The 24,751-nt window shown below is 36.0% G+C and overlaps 1 protein-coding gene across 2 annotated transcripts in view; it reads left to right on the forward strand.

Annotated features, from left to right (window-relative positions):
* DENND1B (DENN domain containing 1B) overlaps positions 1-24,751 on the forward strand; it is a 158,151-nt gene that overhangs the window by 84,236 nt on the left and 49,164 nt on the right. For both annotated transcript variants that reach the window (XM_027463101.3, XM_027463102.3), the window contains 3 exons: positions 11,074-11,174; positions 16,305-16,350; positions 17,863-17,964. In XM_027463101.3, the coding sequence (XP_027318902.1) occupies positions 11,074-11,174; positions 16,305-16,350; positions 17,863-17,964 (249 nt within the window). The remainder of the gene's footprint in view (positions 1-11,073; positions 11,175-16,304; positions 16,351-17,862; positions 17,965-24,751) is intronic.

A 24,751-nucleotide genomic window follows, 5' to 3' on the forward strand; every position in this document is an offset into this window, starting at 1 on the left:
TATTGTGGGTACAAAACACAGCAGGCTGGTACTCTGTGTTGCAAGAGATGCAATTTAATATTCCTAAATTACAGCTTGATACTTAGAAAGATAATTATTTCAAAAGCGGTGCTCTCAAGTACAAGTTTCTGTTAAGGGAGTTGTGTCTTATCTTTGGGGCTAACTGAATACCAAGTGTTTATGTTAGTTCACGAGGACTGGGCTGTGATGTCACCTTCCAGTTATCAGCTCTGTTTCGGTTCACTATCTCAGGGCAGTGACTGATAACAAAAAAAAGAAAGAAAGAAAAAAGGCATAATTCAAGGCCTTGCTTAGTTTCTCCTCACTGTTCTTGAGGGAGTGGGGTGGGCAGGGAGGGGAAGAGTAGAAAACCATATTTAAGTCTGACATCTCTGTCTTATGAATTTCATGCTTTCATTATATTGAAGTATATCAGTGCAGGGAGAAAATGAATGCTACATTTAAAAAGGTTTACTTTAGTGGAAGAAGGAGAAACAGAAATAATTTACCATTTTCAGCTGTTGTACAGTGTTTTTAATTAAAACAAAAGATAATCAATTTATCAATTTATCTAGAGGTGCTCTGATTCAATTTTCAGCTTATATTTTATTTCAGCCAAGCATGCATCTTTTCATATTTACAATCACTATGTATTCTTTACATCTTTCTTTAAACTGATTTTCTATGTTTATACCCCCTTAAAAACTCCTTTGGTGGACATCTTGGTCTACTTGCCATACCAATTACTACAAAGATACAAGTGGAAACTTCCCACTGCTCCTTTCTGTCATAGCTCCTGGGTCATTATTTGCCCTAACTGTTGATTCTTTTATTAGCTTGACTTTCCAACCACGTTAATAATGTGATTATCACCAACCTCACAGCTTGCTTGAGGCTTAATGTTAGAGTGAGATAGATTCAGCTAGCCTGAGGATTATGTTCTGTAAGATCTGTTTGTAGCAAAAATTACCATTTCTGCTTTTGAACAGTAAACTATAATAGAGAAACAAATCATATGACTTTGGTATAAATGAAAGAATGAATGAAACAAAGGAATTGATTTATTCACAGAGGTGGCTGTTCGTTGTTTCACTTCAACGGTAAAAGGAAGACCTTTGTAAATGTCACACTGTATATTCTTACGCAGCACCCATCACAACATCTGCATGTATTCTTGTTAGTTGCATGGAGCTGTAAGACTTTCAGTACAAATAATTTTTTAATTCAATCTACTATCAATTATTAAAGTGCCGGGGAAGGCTTTTGCAGGAAGGCTGAACTACAGCATTGATTTTATGCATGCTGGAGGCAGGCCCTAGATGTTGAGGCCCCAAGTGCACCTGCTGTGGTAGTCTACCAGAACATCATACCATACTCTCATGTATTCAAAGCAAAGGAATAAATCATGATTTTACAACAGTGCATCAGTTGACTTATTGCTGTTTTGTGACCGGAGGTAGGAAGGATTGCTGTTTAAAGCCATGTCATCGGTTCTCAAGTCACTCAAGCATGAAAGCTTGTCATATGCCTCTGTAATTGTACCTCACCAGCCTTTCTCTAACTAGTCAGCTGGGGCTGCGCGTTTTGTCTCAAACACCCGGCTGGCCAGTGTCTGACAGGAGCTTTCTCGTCATCCTGTCAGTAGTATGTTAACTAGAATGTATCTTCTGCGGCCTGCAGTGGCAGGTGGAAAGGATGCTACACTTTAAAGCAAATGTCTAAACGTTATCTCCTTTTTGACCAATATTTGTTTTAGGTAATATGAGTCTGATGTGTTTGAGAGCACTGTGGCTGCAAAGTTCTGCTTTGTGCTGGTTGTAGGCTTCACTGGAGCTCCTTGTAAAAAGGAACATATACATCAATAAAAGATGCAGACCTTTTTTTTTGTGTGTATGGTGAAAGAGCACTGAAAAAAATTTGCCCACAACATACATTCGTGGAATTATTTTTACTGCTGCTTATATTGAAAGAGAGCTTTCTGCAGTTCCACTTGGTTGCAATAGTTAGTTGGTCTGAACAGTAGCTGCATATTCCTTGCCTCTGTAGTCTTGCTGGGGTACTGTCACGCTATCTGTGGTCACTTGGGGACTGGGAGGTTGAGGAGGCTCCTTGGAGAATGTAATACAGCTGAACAGCTGCAAGGGAGGGCAACACTCTCCTTATTCTGACACATTATCTTTGTGTGTTGCTTTGCTCCTTCTGCATCTGACCTGAAATCCAAGATTCTTAAGTTTATTCCAAAATCTGTATGTCCCAAGGCAGTAATATCATCAACTGAAACAGAAAACAACTCTTGGGTTTGTCTATTTCTTGCACTTCATTTAAATCTCTCTGTGGTGTATATGTTGCAGATTGCTGGATATACTTAGAAAATCAGCCAAGCAGTGCTTTGTGGCCAGGCCAGATCGCTGTGTGGTTTTGGAGTGCAGTGTATGTTAGTGTGAAGCTTGGAAAGACAGAAAGCTCTTTTGTATTTTTTATTTGAGTTCAAAGCTGGCTATTTGTGGAGCTGTTTCTCTGGCGTAAGCTAAAAGGCCAAAACAGTGGAAAAATTGGCTCCATACAAGCTCTCAGGTTGGGGAAAACAATGGTATTAGGTGCTGTCATATATCTTAGTGACAGCATCACGGTGCCTTGTGCTGGGGTTATATTCCCAGTTCTGACTGAACCAAACCATAGCATCCATTTTTTCGTTGTACACTGCAGTGTGGTTGCAATTTTATCTAAAAATGTATCTGTGAAGTGTTTGATTCTTTTTAAATAGTACTGTCCCAGTAATGCAAAAATTATAAATTTGAAATTAAATTATTATCTCAAATTCCTTTGAGGTAGTACATATTGGGCAGAAATATGCAAGGGCTAAATGTAGTTCTTGGAAAACAAAAAGTGGATAGGAATGTGTCATTCATTAACTTGCAAAGCAGCAGTTATTCTGCTGATGCTCAGCTCCTGGAAGCATTGTTAGAATTCATTTTGGAATAATAGGTCACATAGATCATTTGAGTAGATGAAGAGTGGTGTCCTTTAATTTTTAAAAGTTCAGGTGTAAGTAGTCTAAGATACCTTGCCTGGAGGTAAGGTAAGGTCAGCTGGACAGGGTGCGTGCTGTGGGTGCAGCTGAGGCCCTGCTAGGACACGGGCCTGCCGCCTGCTTCTAGCAGTGAAGTGAAGGGAGCAGGGAAGGGAGGCATCAAAACTGAGCCAAGCTCAGGAACTGGAAAGCTCTCCCAGTCCAGAAGTTCAGAATATCTGCTGATTGCTGTTGCTACCTGTGTGCGATTGTATCACTGGGTTTCATTTCAATGAAAACAAATACTGTAACAGGAAAGCATACAGACTGGCAAACAGACTGATTTACACATTGATTTCAAAATAAAGTTTTAAAGTTTATAACTCATTAGCACTTTCGCAAAAAGGAACAAATCCAAGATGAAGATACGAGGCAGGAGTTGCTTCTTTTGATTCGTGTAATCTTTGGCAATTCAGTAAAAACTGCCAAACCAGAATGCTGTGTAGAGCTGGAGCAGGCCCTGCTGTGGGCATTGACCCTCCAAGAGAGGCCCTTTGTGGTTGGGCTGCATGGGAATGGGAAGTGAAAGGGTCTGCAGGCTGTTGTGGATGGCAAGAACAGTCTCAATACCCTAAACAAACAGAAAACTGCAGATGTCATTGTGATTGTGTGAAGTGAAAGCAGTGAAGATGAGTTACCAAAGAGTATTTGAGTGTAATGCCAGCTCTCTGGTCTGGTGTGCCATTATGGCAAGGTTTCTCCTTTTTCACTAACTGCTGCTTTATTCCCCCTCCTCCCACGCAAATTCACCAATGGTGAGATGAATTATAACATAGTCAGTGGTTATCTCTAGTCTTGCTTGCAGTAAATAAGTTGTCTGTCAGCTATTCACAAGGAAGCTGTTCCCTGCTGCTTCTTAATTAGTGTATGGCAGAAGAACATACCACGGAGTTACTCCGGGGGAGGAAACATTAATAAAAATTATTTTCCTGGAAACTTTCCTTTCAGAACCAAGAAACATTTGCAGAACTCCCTTATTTTACAGGAGGGTAGCTCTTCCTCCACAGAGACAGAGTCATAATAGAGGAGGAAAGAGGGGGGGAGTTACAAGATGGTCAGAAAAGAGAGACATAAAGATGTATAGGTTCATGTTCTTCTGTCTGTGTTTTTGTGAGAGACGAGGAGATAAAGCAGTTAGCAAATAAATAAATGACAAAGTAAGAATAAACAAATCATCAAGAATATACAAGATGAAATGAAAGAATGAGGAAACTGAAATTATTCAACATGATGTAAAGAAGCATAATTAGTTATAAGATAAATGAATATCAATAGGAGATATGTTAACCTAATCTGCAATGTGTTAGGAATAAAAACTGACTTGACCAAGTTTCAGATGTTTCATTTTTAACCTAAAAAAAATATTACTAAGAGCCTTTGTGAGATGATGAAATTGAGTAACTGAATCAAGTTAAGTGGCTTTATCTATGCCAAACACACCTGCTTGGGTATATACATACCTCAGCTAATCCATAAAAACACATGTAGGTCCTTAGTGTAGGCACAGGATGCCAGTGGTATTTGTCACGGAGTCCTCACCTGTCTACTACCACTTCAATTTTATTTTCTGTTCAGCTTCCATTATTGAGAAGCATGTCATTCCTGGAGCCATAGGCAAGGAACAAACCGTGTCTGAGGTCTTTTCTTTTCCCTTCCAAACTAATGCACAAGAATGATGCCATAATGCTGCTTTGTGAATGAAGAATAGCAAGAAAAGAATGAAATTGATTGCATATGAAGTGCTGTCAAATTCGTGAACAACACTCTTCTTTCTCTTCCCTTTCCTTCCTCCAGAATAAGGATAAAAAAGAAGTGAATTAATATTAAAACAAAACCAAAAAACAGGATACATGCAGTTTTTAAAATGAATGTTTCTTTTCCATATTTTGATTTCACAATGGATAAAGTGAAAATTTTCATCTGTGGACTGAAAATACATTTCCCTTTACCTCTCTCCCTTATGTGATTAAGGAGCACTGGGGGCTTCATCTTGCCAACAGGAAGAAAATGCATTATGGCTCATTTAAGGTCTTCCCTTTTTTCTTCTTAGAGGTTATGGGGATGGCAGATGGGAAACTGTTAGCCAGAAGCTAAATTAAAAAAATGCCTGAGAAATGCCTTTGGTTCTCATGGCTTGGATAGTATATTCTGGTCTCTTTTGTTGCTTTTTTTTTTTTTAATCGGTGACTTCTGTCCTCTTCCAAGGACAGCAGAATAGATGAAGGTGATGATTTAGTCCAACTATTTATTCTTTAAAGCTGGAAAGGGATTTATGCTCTGTTATAAAATGGTCAAAGCAAGGGCTCCCTTCCCAATATTAATTTCCAGCAGTCTTCACCTACCCATTCAAGAAATGGACGAGAAAATGAGTTTTAGCAGATGTTAAGTATCTGTTACAGGTTTGGGGCCTGATTTTGTTCTTGACCAAACAAGATTTAGATACGGAAGTCCCCTGTGACGAAGCTGATAATCTTAGAGTTGTAATAAGGTAGAGGAGAGGCTTCCTTTCACCACTACGGCCATTCCTCTCAGTGGTTTCACAGTAATTCTCATACACTGGGAGTACTGGGATAGCAGCAGTAAGAGCTGGGCAAGGCTGATGGTAGCTACTGGAACAGGGATGGTGACCCTCTACGATTTATTGCTATAGGTACTGCTAAGTAGATGAGTTAATTAAACAGTATCTTTGGCATCTTTCAACATATGTGTGGTCAAGGCAGTGGGAGGCAAGCAGTTCTTTAGCCCAATGGCTCTGTGAGGGAGGAGGGAAGGAGCATACCAGTACCCATTTCTGGACATGGTGTTGACAGAGATTGACAGTGTTTGAGGGGCTTTCAGGAAGTGGTTTTATCACAGTAATTCTTCAGTTACTTACAGTAGATTTTGAAGGGCTGTATGGTATCACAGGTTAATTTTACTTTAGCGTTTTGTCGAACTTCTGCTGCCATTTTTGGCTTTCAGACAAGATTCTGCTAATCAGATTCTGCGTTTCTAGCTTTTGCATTGCGGCATGTGCAAATCTGGTCACCTGTGCTCTGCTTCTCTTTCTACCTTTGGTTACAGAAACTGCTTCAAATAAAATGATTTTTATAGATAGAAAGTAAGCGTCAGGCAAAAGAAAATATCTTATGCAAGATACTGAATAATTGTTTTCATGTTACTCGTTGAAATTTTGTAAATAATAGGTATCAAGTAGACATAATAAGCAAGTCTGCAGAAAATCTTTCTGTTCTGGACATGCTGTAGGGTTCTTAGCAAAAAAAAAGACTACTCATTTTAAAATCTACAGCTGAAAGCTTCATTGCTAAATTGAATACTGAATATTGTGTGTAGCAGATACATGCATCAGAATTATTACAGCTACATGAGAGATGGGAGTGGAGAAGCTGCAGTCTCCGTGTTTCCAGGAGCAGATAAAGCTGCTTTAGTTCAAGGCTTGAACTAACTGTTCAGACTGCTCCTGTTCAGCAGAGTGTAGATTTGGAACAACAGTTGTTCCTGAGCGGCTGCTTACTGCCATAAGGTGGAAAGGAGTTCCTTGTGCATTGTTATAGTCTTGCTGCAAGTTCATAGTAATCAATTTACTTTCACTCAGTAATGAATTTTGCAAACAGACTTTGTAATGTGTTCTTCCACTATTTGGAGAGACAGTATTATCTGCCAGCACATAGTTCTCACATGTTTTTTTCAGGAGAGAAAGATAAAATTATTGTGCTGGAATCACTGCAGTGCTCCAGATAAAACACCGCATGCTTTTCTTGTAGGGTGATGAAAGCTTATATGGTTATGCTGACTAGAGTGTCTTAGTAGAATAGATCAGAAACAAGCTGAAACTTTGTTGTACTCAATGTCAGTAAATTCATTAACATGGGAAAATTTTTTTTTGTGTTTTGTTAAAAGTTGTTTCTAAGCTAGCTGAGATCCATTGACTTGAGTTATGTAATTTAAAATCCTTTTGTTTAAGACAATTTTTTACCCCCACCTATTTCAACCAATTTTTAAAGCCCTAATTATATTAAATAAAAGTTTTAATCTAGATGAAATTGTTTGAAATGAAGAAAAACTGTCTAAAAAATTGAAAAATATTGGAAACATTAAAAAAATCTGTTCAGTGTTGACAAATGGTTTTCAAGAGACAAAAGCTTTATTTAAAAATTGCCAGCCCGTTTTATTATGGTTTAAAACACAGCATTGCTACGTGTTTTCTTTCCAGTGCAGTGGACTGTTGAAGTGTATCTCAACATCAGTCGCTGCATACTCAAACTGTGTAGTGAGCTATCAAATATGCAGTAACTAGTCCATGCAGAAATGTTCTGCTGCATTCTTAAAAAACATAAGATTTTTTAACAAACCGCAGACTTTGGCAATGTTATGTTTCTGTGAATACCTAAGAATTTAGCAAATTGTATTGGAGAAATGCTTTCTCTTTGTATATGCAAGCTTATCTAATCTCCAGTAGTAGCTGGCATAATAGGTAAGGTTGTACACAGCCTTGAAGATGACCTTATTATTTAGGATAGCAACTATTTGTCTTCAAAAAGAGATTTTTTCTAATCTATGCCATTTCTCTTAAAAATGTGCTTAAAGGTGGATTGTCAACACACAGGCTCCAGACAAATGCCTTTTTCTCTAAGTAGCATAAAGATCTCACCAGTCAGACTTCTCACTACTTGGTCAAGCAACAGATGCTCATTTCTGCACCTTGGAGCTTGTGCTGCGCTGTCTGCCTTTCCCTCTCCTCCTCCAGCTTCCCGCAGGGTGCCTGCTCATGCTCTCGCTGGCTCTGCTCCCAAGTGCAGCTGCTGTCAGACATCCCCTCCCCAAATCTGGTGGTCACCTTTATAGACCCCTGAGAACCTATGCAAGCAGTTGGGCTCTACCTGCTCTTGCATGCTTTTCAGTTCACTTAAACCGGATACTAAATACTAAATACTTAGGACTTGCAGCACTATTCAGAGATTTTTAGTATTCCCCATTTTCTTCTATTTATAACTGCAAGTAAGTATGACAATTAAAAAGTACGTTATTTAAATAGCTAATGCCTTGGAGAAATGCAGTCACTGTTGAAACACTAAAAAACACAAAAAGAAAATTTACCAGAAAGCGTGAAATATTTTTATATGAAATCTACAATTATCATATCAGTATCTGCTTAAAGGCAGAGTTGGCACGGTATTAAAAATGTCACAGTTTGAAGAGTAGCAGTATTCCTTAGCTGCTTCTGTTACAAGCTGTGTACACCAGGAAACTATAAAACATATTAATGTCAAATTAAAATGGTTGGACACCTACCAAAGTAGTGTAAAGAAATATTTGACAATTAAGTAATCAACTCTTTACCTTAACTCCTAGAAATGCTAAAATTTAACATATATATATATATATATATTTAATGTTACATAAATGCCAGTCCGAATGCCATACCAAAATACAGATTCTAAAACAGCAGTTAAGAAAACTTCAAATGTTTTGAATGGACTTACCTGCTTCCTCTGTTAAAATGAGAGCTAAAATATAACGTGGACATATGCATAAGAGAGAAAAATATTTCTTTATGCAAAAAGTATTGTCATGTTAATTCATAATTTATGAATGCCTATTAATAGGAGGAGGAGTATATATACATTGGGGGATCTCCCATATAACTCTGCGCTCAGCTTTATGGCAGTTTGTGATTGAAATACATGCTAATTTTTGTATTGTGGTTTGAAATTTATATACTCTAAAGAGCAGTATGTGGACACACAAATTTCTCAGAATGCTTATGGAATTACTAAAAGACCAAAAGCCATAATACTGAGCTTGATTTGTGCTATCAGTTATAAGAGCTAAACTACAGAGAGAGAGGATATGGAAATAAAACTCATAAATCCCACTGTGTAGAAGAGGGGTAAGTGTTCATTTATTTCATCCCCCAATTCAATTAATTCTTAGTAACAAAACACTAACTATTAAAATAGCCTTTTTTTGTTAAGTCTAAACTGAGAGTAATTGCAGCTGTTTGACGTAAAGCTAGGAAACAAAATGTTAAGCTGAAATGAGCAGTTTAAGTACGGAATTATGATATCCTTGGCTTTCTGTAGCAGAGCTGTCAGGCTCGGGCAGCGCGCTGGTCAATAGTGACATTCTGCGTGTCAGTGAGCAGCCTCTCCTGATGCCTTAACCTGCAGTTCACACATTGCTGAAGCTCCAACTGTCGAACATTCAGGTCCCCTGGTACTACTGCAGCTTCCAGGCTCTCCTGACTGGCTCATGTTTCATTCTTTGGCAATTTGCCCTAATGATATCCCTCAGGAGCTTTCAGACCCTCTTCTTTTCCATATTTAATCGTGTTATATTAATCTGAGTGCTGAGCAAACTATGCCGCACAAATTGTAATTGTCTGTGCTTTCTGTTGCAGTGCTCTTATAATTATTTTTTTCCTTTTTAGTGTAAAAATATATATACAAAATTACAGCATAATTTTTATTTACAAGACAGCCTGGGTGTGAAAGCTTTAACTGCTGATCTGTTCCACCAACAGGGATTTTTTTTTTCTTTCTGTAAAATCCATAATATTTTAGCACTTGCTGTATGGATAGGATTTACATTTTATTTTTAGCTCTTCGTTTTGCTGCAATAAAAGTACATGTCCAATAAAGAGCAGTAATAATCAAGTTAACCTCAGATAGTAATTTTGTTGTGATATAAAGCATTAGGACAGACTTGTCTTCTTCCATAAGCTTGGAGTCTTCTGCATGGGGCATTCCCTTTGTGTGTACTGCTATTCACAGACTGAATTAGATGACGGAGGTAAGTAAAGCAGAAGGACAATATAGCATCAATAGCACAAATTGTTCCCTGGGTATGACCTGTTGTGCCCTGAAGAGATTGTGTTAAGCCTTATGGTTGGGTTTCATAAACGCTGTTTTGAACACACTTCTCGTCCCAATAGGTCCAAGTTTGTTTTTTTGTTTTTGTTTTTGGTGGTAGTGGTGTGTTTGATTTGCTTGGTTTTTATTTGTTATTTATTTTTGTGAGGTTTCCAGTGTTTTATGTGCTGGATATAGGCTATCTTGTTTTGAACATGGGTCTTGGTATTTTCTCATTCCATGGGCTCTGTGGCTGCTTAGTAACATAAACAAAATTGAGCAACTCCTAACAGTAACACAGTGTTTGAGAGATCAAATCTGAATTCTCTGTGTATTGCAAATTATTTCTTTCGCTCAAGAACTGAAGAAGACCTAGTTACTAATCAGTTCTGTAGTAGTGCTTTTTCGTTTTATGTTTTAATTTATTTATTTGAAAACAAACCAGCCATGTCCACATGCCCTTTTTGAGTGGTGAGCAAATTGTAACGCTTTTTCTCTTGATCAAGGAGTCTTCATTTTCTGGTGATGTTAGTGCCAGTTTTGTTGCCAGTTTCTGTTTTGGGTAACTGCGAAGAGGGGATGGGCAATTTTGGAAACTTGTAATAAAGTTGTTTTGCTGTCACAGGGAATATTCACTTAGATTTTTTTAAAGGTGGTTTGGAAATAAAGATAGTGACAGAAATAGAACTTAATCCTACTCCTGAGTTGAGCGCACTGGCGTGGCTTCGTGCAAGACCAAATCAATTCAATTCGTTCTGAACACTGGAAATGTGGGTCCCTTCCCCTGCCCTTCCTGCTCAGCAGAGCTGGGCTGCAGGGGCACGCTCAAGTTCTGCACGTTTGTGACAATACCTGGGCTTGTTGGCCATGATAAACATCAACAAGTGCATGCTTATTTTTTTCTTCAGAAGAGTCAGCAGGGCTGACTTTTAACTGACTTGTCTGTCTGACTTTTTGCAGATGTTGTACTTGTATGCATATATCGTTTTTTTTCATAGATGCATTTAAGTAATTAAAAGTAATTCAAACGGTATAATAGGCAGTTTGGGGATGTTAAGGTTCTGACATGTCTAAAAGTTAATTTAAGATTCTGTATTTTTATTTTTCATATTACTTTTGTTGCCAATTCTGTGTGTGCATTTTTGTTTTTAGTTAACTGCTTGTGTTCATGCGTCAGCTGCATTGTTGTATCCAATGTATTGGCAACACATTTACATCCCAGTGCTTCCTCCACATCTCCTGGACTACTGCTGGTAAGATAACTAACCCGTTATCCTCACTTCTGAGATTTATACCTGTCTTATAATTCTAAGTAACTCACGAAAACAGAAGCTACTGATGTGACTGAACGTGCAGGTTCCAGTTTATGAAAGTGCTTAAGTCAATGCTTAAATGATTACGTGAACAGAGATATTTCAGCATGCCTTTACATTGGTTTTGAACTGGTACCTTCAATTACAGTGCTGATTACTATCAACAGAGCATTTAGAATCCTGTTTATAGTAACTGGTCATGTTTTATTGCTATGTTCAGTAATTTAAATGCAAGTGTCTTAAAGTTTTCATTTATTTGATGTTTACTTTAAATTGAGGGAGGTGATTCTGGTACAAGCATTCAGAAAATACTGATGGATGTTTCTGGAATCAAGCCTTAGTAAACATCTCTGTTTCTCTTAGGTCCAAAGAAAGATTTAATGCTTGTACTTTAGGCCAAGACAGGTTCAGGATTATATCCAACACCTTGCACAAATTGCTTACAATCTCCTTTTGATAATTCCAGATTTTTTTTTATTGTAAGAACTCACAAATGCTTCTCCTGATGTGTTTCTGTTCACATGACAGGCTTCATGTTTTTGGTAAATTCTGAAATTGGGAAAGAAATGGTCACTTTTTGAGTCACTTCTCGTCCTTCTGTCCTTTGTGATGGTCGTTACATCTTATACCAGGCTAGTTTGAGGAAATTTTCTGTTCCAAATGCCTGGGTTTTACGATTTCAAGCTAATGAAAGATTTACTTTCTTCTACTCATAGTAGTGCCGGAGATACCAAATTAACTTCCATTAAGGAACTAATACAGGAGTATCTGTCCCTGAAGACTTTCTCTCTAAATAGACCCTATGGATCTGTGATGGAGAAATGATCCATTTAAAACATTTTTACAGATCAAGATTTATTATATATGGTATATATGTAATAGATATGGTATGCCTTCATCTAGGATAGTTCCTATGCTTCATCTGTATATTATTTGTTGTCTTCAAAAATAGCCCTTCTCCCTTTGCTTTCAACAGTAGCGAAGCCTTTCATCTTTAATGATAGTTTTCTTCTGGAGAAACTCTGTCCTACTTGTTTTTCCTCCTAGCTTTGATAAAATGCACCAAGATGGGGATATAGCTTGGATGTATTTGTTTAGTTTTCGTATTACTTGAAGTTACTGCCAGAAGCTTTTTATTTTCTTCAGTATCACCCATAAATGCGGTTCTCAGAAGGTAGATCAACACCTTTATTCAAGCTGTACCCTGCAGAGTGCATCCTGAATACTAGAAGATTTTTTATTTCCCCTCCTAAGCACACATAATGTTTTCAGAAATAATAATGTTAGATGCTGTACACAGCTCCTTCTGATGATGATAATACTTGAGATTCTAGGTCATTATGGCATGACCTGAGAATATTCTTTACTCATTAAAAAGAAGCATGGAGTTTCTTAAACTTGTGAAACTCATTTATATCCCTTTTTCTCTTTTACTGTATTACAATAGAAGGGGGAAGAAAGTTTCCTTTATTTAGAGATGTTCAAATGGAGACGTAAAAGTTCACAAAAGGAAATGCCCAATTAATGAATTTACCACAGTAACTATAATTCAGACTTTTTTTACTGAAGTTGTCTGCGTTTATGTTTCTCTATCTGATCATGTTGGTTTGAATGGTTCTTTTGTGAGATAAATTGGAATAGTGTAATAAAAGCATACAATACTTTCCTCATGTTTTGATACATTAACAATGAGTAAATGTTTTCCAGTTAGGTATATAATATATCAAATTGGAAAAGCTTGATGAATTTACAGGATCAAAATGTATGTTACTTTACTTTGTGTGCAGTCCTAGAGGATCTTCTAAATTCAAAATGAATGAAATAATTTTCTAAATGTTTTTATATATTTTAATTTTTCATGCATTATTTTGACAGACTGAAGTTATTTTTTAAGTGCCTTTTCTTTTTTTTTCTTTTTAATGTAATCTTTTTTTTCTTTTTAATGTAAATTTTCATGTTTAGAAACTAGATTATCTTTGTTTAACTTAAACATTGTTGCGATAGCTCATGTTTACTCTCAGTTGAAATAATACATTCTGAGTTAGTTAAATCGTTAAATAAATATCAAACTGCTAATTCTTTCCTTTAATGTTAGGCATTTTAAGGGAGTATGGATAATTCTAAATAAAGATAAAATGCATCTAAATTTACTGCTTAAGTATAGATCCTGATCCTGCAAATTATTTTGCTTTTTAATAACCAAACATGTTTTGTGAGAAATACGCTTTTTAAAATGAGTTTAACTATAAATCTTTAACATTTGGTAAAGATAAATAATACAATTCAATGGGGTTTAGAAATTGATAAATGGGGGTACATTTTCTGGGCTTGAAAATAAGCAAACTACAACGTTGAGCAAAACAGCTATATCTGTATTAAAAAATCATTTACATTCTTCCAATTTGCTTTGTAACCAAAAAGGATCTTGTGGTTCTATCAGGCAACCGTATGTACGGACAAGTTTTAGACAACCAAAAAAATATTCTTTAACTAATGCAAACCCGCTAACACTGAGCACCAGTGTGGACCGTAGTGCCTGGATTCTCATGGATGGATCTCCGGATGCCAGGATTTGCTAGGTTATGAATACGTGCAAAGTCCTGTGTGTGAACATCCTGTGTATTGACTTCAGAGCATTTTTTCCTTCGCATAACTTACTTGGCCTTAAATTCTGCTATGAGAACTCCAATGTGAAAATTGGAACAACCATACAAAAAATAAGATAGCAATTCCTTTTTCTAAAGGACAGCAAAACATTAGACAGTGAAAGGACTGCTCATTTTAGCTCTGGTAGAAGAGAACACACAGAAATAAGTTTCCTACAATGAACAGCAGTTTCTCAAAAATACATTTTTCTGAATATTTTTTTTAAAATTGATTTCTTCTGCACATTTCAGCAAGCAAAGAGATTGTTGCTTGTCATTGGTTGCATCCCATTAGGTGGCTTGCTTTCAAGGAAACTTACAGAAATTAAGTCTGAGCATTCTTATAGTAATTATATGTGAATAAAATCAATTTTTGTAAAGGAAAAAGCTAATTTCACCAAATTTCAGTGTAATTTCTTGGCAAACTAAGTCACTGATATGAGTGTATGACGGTTTTGTCTGTAGATGGTAAAGCATCTGTTCTGCTGCTGCTCTGTTAAGAATATAACGCAATTAGAAAATTCAAGTGACGATGGTAGCATGCCTTTTTATGTGATTTGGTCTCTCCTGAATTGGGATATATGCAAGCCTGTTTTCATGAGAATAGGACAATTATTTTCCAATTAACTTGCATGTTTTGCATAGCATAGTAATTATTTTAGGAAATGATGCTGTGGATTAATAACATTTTTGGTAATAACATGCATAAGCAAGAGAAAATCTATATAGCAGCTCCCAGTAGTATCACAGTAAGCAATTTTATGTACGTTTTACAGACCTCTGTTGTTAGGGCTTCAGAGTTCAGCAGTAATCAAATTCGTTGTTTGCTGAAAATTATCAAATTGACTTTCCATACATGCAGTTTTTATTTCATGCATTTTCAAGATGTGTTTATCTAATTAGCTTTGTACATTCATTCTGTAAATATTTTAAAATTGGAATGATGTAGCTGTTGCTTTGTTCTATAGAAAAGAGCTACACACTGCCCTTTTTAATGACAGATTTATTAATGGAACAAATCATCAGCTATTACAAGTCAGTACAGGCCTGGTGAAGCTGCTAGAGCAGTGTGCATAAAATACGTAGGTGATATAGCACTTCTTTTCACCATAGTTTCTCCAGTTCATGTTACTTGTAAGACCAAGATATTCTGATGTGAAGAACGAGAGGAGGATCTGTTTTGCTCAGTATTCAGCAGAAGAATCCTCTCTGACATGTCAGCCACAGTTGTTCAGATTTGTTTTCTTATACATATTGCCTAGAGTTAGACGTTCTTGAAATTATAGAGTGTTTTTAGGCTAATTCCTCACTGCATATAGTGGAGGGACACCCATTTGTTTTTAGACCACAAAGGTATAAGGCCCTAGCCTAGCTGAAGTGGTCATGAGGTACTGAAATTTTTCGACACTGGGCTAAGAACGAGACATGAGAAGATATAGGGGTCTCCATTTTCCCTTTTTGAATGTCTACATCCCATGCCTTGAAGCCATCAGTGTTTGCAGTCTCAACAAACCTGATTTTTGAAAACTTGGTTTGATCTGTCATTTGTTTTTCTTTTTTGTTTTGTTTTAATCAGTACCTTCCTGTTGGACATTGGTAATGTAAGCAAATGGATAATCCATAGTGAGTGTAATTTTTTTCTAAAAATGCCTGCAGCAGTAGGCAGGTGAGAATTGCTGCTTTCCTTCGCGGAGTTGGGGCTGCACTGGTGAGGCCCCAGGAATTGGCCCAGCAAAGCCTCTCCCTGGGCCTCAGGAAGTCAATCTCGAAGCAGTCAGTGCCTCGTTAAGGCTCAGAGATGTGGTCAAACAGATGCAATGTGAGCTGATGTGTTTAACTGTTCATATACGCGATCTTGCCTTCAATTTAGTTTTTAGGCCTTACTTTTATTTATTTTTTCTCTCTGCTCCCTTAATATTTCATTTCCTGCCGAGTTGCTTGAACCAGTCTGTCCATTGCTCACTTCTCTGGAGGGAATATTTTTAGTAATCTCACAGCACCAAATAATGTGACGATGATTCTTGGATGCTTTTTTCCTTCCAACACTGGAGAGTGAATATATTCTTTATCAGTTTAGTGGAAGAAAGAGAAGATTATAGAAAACCATGATAAATTAGCCTGACTACTTCACTTTCCTGCTTGCATACTGCAGGAGGTCTCATTCCAGAGTCTGTGTGGATAATTGTTTTATTTTGAGAATATGATGCCTTGTCTTATTCAAACTGGAAATGAGAAATTTATTACACAGTAAAAAAGATATCTTCTTTCAGCTAGTAATAATTTCAAGAGCACCTGTATACAGTTAATACAAGCTTACACAGTGGATGTTAACTAGACACCGTACAAGCCAAGATTTTAAATATGTTTTGGTTTACAAATGGCTGTAGTTAAAAGATAATTTGATTGTTTTGTCTTTTTTCTTCAGTGCACCAATGCCTTATCTAATTGGCGTCCACTTAAGCTTAATAGAGGTAAGTTTGCTGTACACTTCTGAGTACTGATAAGCATGAGGTGTTTGTGCTCTAATTGATAATTTTAATGGAAATGCTACAGAAAAAAAATCCCTGTTTTTTACAATCAAAATTCCGAAGTTAAGTTTCAGATGCTTTAAAAAATAAAATTGGCTCTCTTTGAAATACTTTTGAAGTGCTTTATTGAGATATACAAGCTCTACCTCATGATTTATTTCTATGTCTATTTAATAGCTCAGTTATAGGATTTTTTGTGTCTTTCTTAGTGGTACAACAACATAACAGATTTTTCCTATAATAGTAATAAAAACTTCTTCTGGGGCCATCATCATTCTGATTTCCTAGCTAACTTGTATTCCTCTCCTTTGAAAATTTGAGTCTAGCATTAATCCCATAACATTCATAACTATTCATTTAGAAAACAGTAATTTTTATCAAAAAACAAGAGGTAGCCTTTCCAGATCTAAACATACAACAAAATAATAAATCCCACCTGAGTGCTAAGTAGTAGTAGGGTCATAAAATAAATAAATAAATAAATAGCTTTGTCTCTCCATAACCGTTTAATGACACGGTTAGGCCTGCATGTGTAGTCTGATTATAATGCAGTAGAGATAATTCATTCAGGAGCTGTGTTTCATACTTCCGCTAAAGCAACTTCTGAGGATGAATTCCCATTTGCTAAACCAATGAAGTAGGTTCTCCCCCAGACTGAGCCCCTAGCACTTTTGTGTTTCCAAAAAAGAGCCTTCTATCACGTATACCTCTTAACTAGGCAGAACCTTCTGTTCTCTCAAACCTAGTTCTTATGATCTATATACATTGATTGTAATATCTTGACTAGGATCCTTTTCTATATTCTGTCAAGAAATAACAAACCTGAAAAGAATTCAGTGATTTCATTTTCAGATGATTCTTTCTGAAATTATTTTCTGGACCATAATAGTGTGTTTTACTGTAGGACCATATAGAAAAGAGTTTTATCTTTTTTTTTTTTTTCCCCGAAAGGAAGAAATGGTGTAGTTCTTACCTGCTAGTCCATTGATGATTGTTTCATCCATTCTTCTTTAATACTTGTAGACATCACATACCTGTAACTTGGATAAATCTACAAATAATTGCTTAGTTTGCTCTGCTTTAAATATGATTATATGATTAATAACTGATTTTCACAAATATGAAAGAATAAAATGTTCTTATAAAAACATATACACACACACAGTATACTTAACTGTTATACGTAATTCTTGGTTTTCAAGAATTAGTTTCTTGAACATGCATGTACTTCAGAGGTTATTAACATAACCTTATGTTTGATGAAAAGGAAGTGTTTTTAAAATCTATTTTGACTCTTCTGTCTAATTCAGATCCTACAAATAAAGCTCAAAATCTTGCCTGTGCTACTATTATCCTTTGTAAAATCAAGATTTTTAATCTAGCCATTATAATAAAAAGGAGGATGCAGGAGAATGCCATAGTAAAATGCTTTTCCACTATTTTTTCCTTCTACAGAGAGTAAAAAATAGGTCGCTGGAGGATGTGGTTTTGCTAAATGTTGACACAAACACTCTAGAAAATCCTTTTAATGACCTGAACAACCTACCTGCTGTAGTGGTGAGTCTTACAGATATTTCTTTCTTTTTTTTTTTTTTCTTTTTTCTTCCTTCTTAAATGGATGCTTGGATTACTAGTAGCTATTTTTGCCTGTTTTTGCTAACTGCTGTAAAAAGAATAAGGGGGTAAAAAGCAGCAACTATAGACCCCTATATTTGAGATTTTACATTTCTGACAGTTGAGGAGATGTTGAATGGAACATCATATTCCTTATTGTAGAAGTAGGATCATAATTATAAAGCTAGCTGCATTCATTAGGCATAGCTGCTTTAAACGCAAGAGTCTCTTCATCTCATCTTAATCATTATATTACAAAGTAGGCATTTCTGTCTGCCTAGTGGCATGTCTTGCAAAAGAACGAGAGAGTTTTTGAAGGCAAAAAGAAGAAGGGGGCCAATTATCGGCTTCTGCTTCCCTGCCACCTGCCAGCGCTTTCCTTTTAATTAATGATCTGATGGCACTGGTCAATATAATAAGAAATGCTTGTACAGTTGGGGTCAGAAAATTCAGGCTTTGATCTTCTTCAACTTTCTGAAACATTTATTTGTTTTCTCTAAATTATTTCAGTTTTATTTTAATCTCTTCTATCCTGCTGAGGGCTGCGTGAATGAAAACCTATACTGTTTGTCATTTGCTTTGGCAGAGCAAAGACTGCTTACTTAGAATTCTATTTGTAAATTAAACTGCAAACCCAGTTTGTCATAAAAGACATCTGATCCTTTTGAAATGACGAAAACTGTCTTTTGTCTGTAAAGGATGATAAATTAAGTGCCAGTTCTTTCTGGACTTTGATCTTGCAGAGGGTCCCCCCCTCCTTTTTTTTTTTTTTTTTTCCTATTGCCTATAGGGGAACATGTTCTGTATATCATTTTAAATAGTCGTAAAATTCACTTACCTTGGTTTTCCCAATACAGCTCTAAAAGAATATCAGTGTGAAATCACTGTTCTGATTGTTTAGTTATAGATGCTCAAGCTATCAGAAATTGTCAGAACAAATAATTTTATATCAAAATGTGAAATCAGAGCTACATTTTCTGAAATTGTGAATCATTAAAACAATCTGTCTTAATCAAAGTGAGGCATTGGACTGAAATACTATGTCTCGTATTGATAATTTGTACGTATATGGAAAAACAGAAATCAAACTCTTGATGATGGTATTAATATCAGTCCTCTATGATTATAATAGTATTAAAACCTAGATTTTTTTTTTTTATAGATTGTCTGGTCAGTCTTCCTCTCAATTCATTATCAACTGTAGTTCAGAAATATGAAAGAAATTTACTTTGATCATATAAAAAATATTCTGCTGTTCTGTGATTTTACACTGATCTATGAAAAAGTATATACACATGTACAATAATTCTGAGTGTACTCTGAAGTACACATATACAGCTGAAGTAAATAATAACTGAAGTAAAAAAAATAGGTATTTTCTGGTGTGTTGTTAATTTTAACTGACTTTGCACTAAGTGTAAAAGGTTGAGGTTATAATGTCATGGAGGTACGTACCTCTTGTCAAATAATAGCTAGATGTAGAATTGAGAATTAAGCATCATCTTCACTAGAGTTGTAGCTGGAGGTCCTTTGAACATTAAAAACAAAAAAAAAAAAAAAAAAAGGATGTTTGTGCAATGAGGGGGACCTCATGTATTTTACAGCTGCATGTCAAAATGATCTCTAAATGAATAGACTAGCATGAAAAAATAGGGGCGGCAGTTCTTTGTAATTTTAAGAGTATGTTTTTCCCTATGATGTGTAGATATTACTATTATTAATGTTAATGAAAGTTATCTAAGAGTGAGGATTATGCAGTAGACTTAAAATATTTCATTTTATATCTAATATTGAACAAAACAGAACAAGTGTGCTTTATGTAAAATATACTTGCAGAACTTGTTTTTACAGTGAAGCTTTTAATTTAAATAGACCCATCTCTTTTTCTACTTCAATCAGTAAATAAAAAAAAATAACGGAAAACACATAATCTTGTAGTTGGAAAACCTAGAAACAAAGACAGTGTCTGGGTTTTGGCTCATAAAATGACAGCATGCTTGTCCTCCTGCATTCAGCGGGGACAATGCAACTGCTAACATCTGGGTTAAAATGTATAAGATGTAAGGCTGTAGAATCAAAATGGTAAGTTAAACTTAAAGCATTAGAGCAGATGTCAGGTGCTTACATACGTGAAATATTTTAGCTTATATAAATAGGACTTGTAAGCATACGTACAAAGGTGGTAAAACTTCTGATGAAAAAATGTAATAAGCAGGAGTACCAATGAAGGGTGTTAAAATAGGATGAAGAACTGAAAATATAAAAGAAGCTCTCATCCCTTTGAAAAATTGATTCCAGATAGATTAACAGCCTAACAAAAGAAATGCAATATTTTTCAAAGACTTCTCTAAAACTGTTTCTTCTGTCTGAAGGAAACTGAGTAAATTCTTTCCTTGATCAGTATGCCTGATGACGTCCTCACTGCATAGGTATTTAATAGTTTACCCATGTATAAGTAATGTGTCTATGAAAATGTTCCCATTGTGAATTTTTTCAAGATAAATTCAAGATTGAAAAACATTACTATATAGCATTATCTAATAAACTGCGTAATAAATTAACTGAGATTTAAAGGCATTTTTAAATCATTCACTTAAGTATTTAAATTATAGTTACAGGCTAGATGACTTTCTATGCATGTGAACTCTATTATTCTGTCAGACTGACCAGTGGTCTTGACTGTGCAAAGGTCAGTGGTCACAGTTGTCCTGAATTACCAGTCCTTTTTTCATGTGGACCCTCTGCTGCGTTGCATGCTGTAATCTTCTTAATGGCTTCATTCCAATATTCACACATAATATTTTAGATTTATTGACTGTTAGAAATACTACCATGCCAGTAGCAGTTCCGCTACTCCTAAGGTATTTAAAATTGGAAAAATAAATCAGTGCAAGACTTTCAGGAATCCTTTGTTTTCTTAGAGGGGGGAAAACCCTCTTTTCCCCTCTCTTCTGACAAGAACACTTGTTTTTAAATTTAATCATTTCACTGTGAATTTGTCTATTATTTTTTAATTAAAAAAATGAAAATAAGTAGCTGCTTCTGTGGGAGTAAATTTCCTAATGCAATAATACATAGATCACCACTTTAATGGAGTAAGACAGTCGAAAAAGAGCATTTGTGATGTATATAAATTAGTGTAGACTATAGACGCTTACACAATTATAAACCTTGGGCCTGATTCTGCAATACCTGCTTGCAATTACCTCTGACAAAAAGATCAGTCCTTTTCACAATTTGAACCCTTTCAGAAAAATCTTGGAGAACTGAGGTTATCACAGTTATCACATTTAGCGACCAGATCTTACTCAATTCACAGTACACTTTAAGCAGAACTTTTATAAATATGATCTTCAGAAAACAATGGGCTTTATAGCATGTTAGCATCTTCTGTGTTTGTTAAATGTTAACTGTGAAATCTACAGAGCTGTTGAAAGATGCATTGCCTTTATAGCATGTTGTACATATACACTGATACAGGACAGAATTCAAACATTTTTTTGAGTTTTTCTTCTGAGATTCCAAAAGTCAAAAGTATTTTAACAACATAAATTGGGTGATGGAACGTCACTGTTTTAAAGGTAATACTGCGAAATAGGCTGTAATTCATGTTGAAAATTAACCAGCTACTTTACCAAATAATTATTGGGATTTTTTTTGTAATTTTTTTTTACAATACCATTAATCATTGTATTTTCAGAAATAACTAGCAGCATGTAACATTGCAACTAATTATTTTTTTTTGCAAAATTTAAATACCATAATTTAATTAGTTTTTCCATTAGAAGATACCCAAAATATTACTAATATATATTAGAAACTCAAAGCAGGCAGAAATGTTTGCAATGTTATGAAACAGCTATTTATGCTGAATCTCAGACAAGTTGTTTGAGATTCTGTTGAACCTCGATATAATTTTAGAAACTAGACCATCAGATTGAAAAATGCAACTAGTTTTGAAAACATTTGCATTTAGGTAGATAATGAGTATTTTTGATTAGATGCTGGAGGGCTAGCTGAGATGCCTAAATCCTGTGTGTATAGATAATATCAAGTATGTAGAAGCTCTTTCATTAACAACATCGATTTAAATCAACTCAGATTCCATTTTATTGTACGGTCTTGTTTTGTTTCTCTTCTCTGCCACTTACTACTTTTTGCTATTGAGAGTGTGCTTTTACTTTTACAGTGACCTGATCTGATGGGGAACACTGGAAAATAATGTAAAACATAATAACTGCCACTGATATGAGAGAAATACCTGGGTATATTTTTTTTTCAGAGATGCGATAGTTGTTGGGAATCACAGAGCGTGGTTCTGCATTCCTTAGGGCACAAATCTTTTGAATGTTTCTGTACAGGCTTAAATTTATACCTGTGCTTAAGCTTTTGCAGGAAGAAAGGCTTTGATTAATAGTTACATCATTTTATGAATTGTTTTTTTTTTTTTTTTTAACTTTTGTGGGTCCTTCTATTATTCTACTCACATGAATATTGAAGAGGTATTAGTCATGTCTTGTTTCTGATCGGGTAATTGTATTTTGGAAACTTGAAAAGGATATAGGGTGACTATTTTAAAAAATTACGCTTCTTTTTTCAATGCCTGATACAATATGTTTTGACGTTTTTCATATACTTTGTATGTATGAAAGCAAAGCCACATGCAAACCACATGACTTCCTAAATCTCCGAAAGACTATTCTATTGATTTAATCCTTCCCAAAGCTCTGATTGCTCTTCATTGGTAGTGTTTAACAGTCCAATGAAGTCACCTTCCTATGACAAGCAGTTGCTAGGAGAAGACAAAAACACTTTGCTCCTAGTGTAAATTAATAATACCATTTCTGAAACAGATCATTAGTGCCTCACAGGAAAAGAAATAAAAGAGTTCTAACCCCTGTTGTTTGTTTGTTTCTAGTTCTGTATTTTTAAACTTTTCAGAAGGCTATTTCTGCTTAAGTCACAGAAAGGGAGAAAAAGAGTCAGGCATTCCTAATCATAAATAGGTAGATGGATTAAAGCATATATAAGGAAAATACTGCAGTAAGGATGCCTCTTGGGTGTTTTTTGGCTGCATGTCAGTACTGTGTATTTTCTTTGAAATTTTAAGAACGATGTATTCTGCCACCATGGCATCACCTAAAGGGGGCTTACACTCCCTTGGCTTTAGGTTCAAGTGATCGTAATCCTGCTGTGCACCAGGTCCTCGTAAGTAGTTCAAAGCACCCATTCTCATATCTGTCCCTACTGTGTTGGCTGCAGTAACTGCTTATCACTCTGGTTAAAGTGTGGAGGCTTTGCAGGCAGCCTACCCAGCCAGGCAGCTTGGCTCTGCTGTCACTCGGTGGTTTGCTAAGCACGTCCGCGTTTGCTGACTTCAGGTTGAAGGAACCCGGGCGGGCAGGCAGGCAGCAAGGGTGTGCTTCAAGGGTGCTTCAGCAGGGGCTCCAGCTCTGGTGACTGGGAAATCAAGGCTGGAGAAACTTTTTGAACTCCAGCACAATCTTTCTGAGGCTAGAACTCACTCCAGGATAGCAGCCTGGGAGTGCAGCTCCTGACCGGGTAGCGTTCCTGCAGGTTTGTGCTGGAACCTCCTGCCTTCAAGCTGACAGTCCATTGGGATTTTCTTAATGTTGTTGAAATAATAATGTACCAGTACTGCAGTAAACTGGGAGATTTTTTTTGTTTCTGTTGTTCTTTTTAATATATATTTGTCTAAAGCATCCTGATACTGATTTATGGTAGGGTATATAGGGCCCAAGAGAACTGAAAAAAAATCCTTTTCCCTTGCTTTGTCCTGTAATTCTTCTGCTCTACACCTTCTTTTTCACTGTTCTCGCTTACCTTCTTTTATCATCTGCCATAATTTCCCCAAACTTTCAGTGCTCAGCATAACATCTTTTTTCTTTCAGTTAAAATATATCCACTTCTGCTCTTTGTTCTTTACTAGTTACGTGCATTGTGCCCCTACCTCCAAGAATGACACAGGGAGGAGTGTATCCACTCTTTATCCATCCGTAAGGAAAGACAGTAAATATTGATTATCCTAGAAACAAGTGATTGCAGCCAAGTTGTGATCCTCCTTTCTCTCTGTTTTATTTTTGCTGTTTCCATTAATACCGATCCACCAGAAGCTTCTTTACCGACACTGTATCACCAACCAGCAGTATGAAGCCTACTCCCTCTTTACATTTGTATAAGTAGAGCCTATGCTGGGGTTAGAAGAATCGTCTAAATGTCGATTTAGAGGGAGATCTGATTTTATCACTGTTGAAACTGAGAAACCGAAACTCAATTGTAATGTGTTGCTGTAAAATGATTTCAGGTGAAGAGGACATTTGTTCCTCTTTTGTTTGAGTGTCCCTGTGGCTGAATGATAAGAAAGGTCATGTGTTTCCAATTCATTGTGGGACTGTATGAGGAAGCAATTACTTTTCACTTAATTTGAAAACAGTCCTAAAAAATACTGGTAGTCAGCTTCTGACCAACACAACGTATAAGCCCATGATTACCTTAGATCTAGAACATTACCATTACTAATATGAAGTAGCTTAAATTCAAGATAAGTATCCACATGCTTTTAGAAGTATTTTTCAAATTTTTCAAATCTCATTTGATCATGTCACACCATTTGACATATGTCTTCAGGAAATACATGACCTGTTAGCTTAAAGGATTTTCAAATACATTTTGCAAGTTAAATTTCAGAGTTCTAGTTGTTATTACATTT

Source organism: Anas platyrhynchos, chromosome 8, assembly GCF_047663525.1.
Source record: "Anas platyrhynchos isolate ZD024472 breed Pekin duck chromosome 8, IASCAAS_PekinDuck_T2T, whole genome shotgun sequence".
In the NCBI taxonomy this organism is placed as follows: domain Eukaryota; kingdom Metazoa; phylum Chordata; class Aves; order Anseriformes; family Anatidae; genus Anas; species Anas platyrhynchos.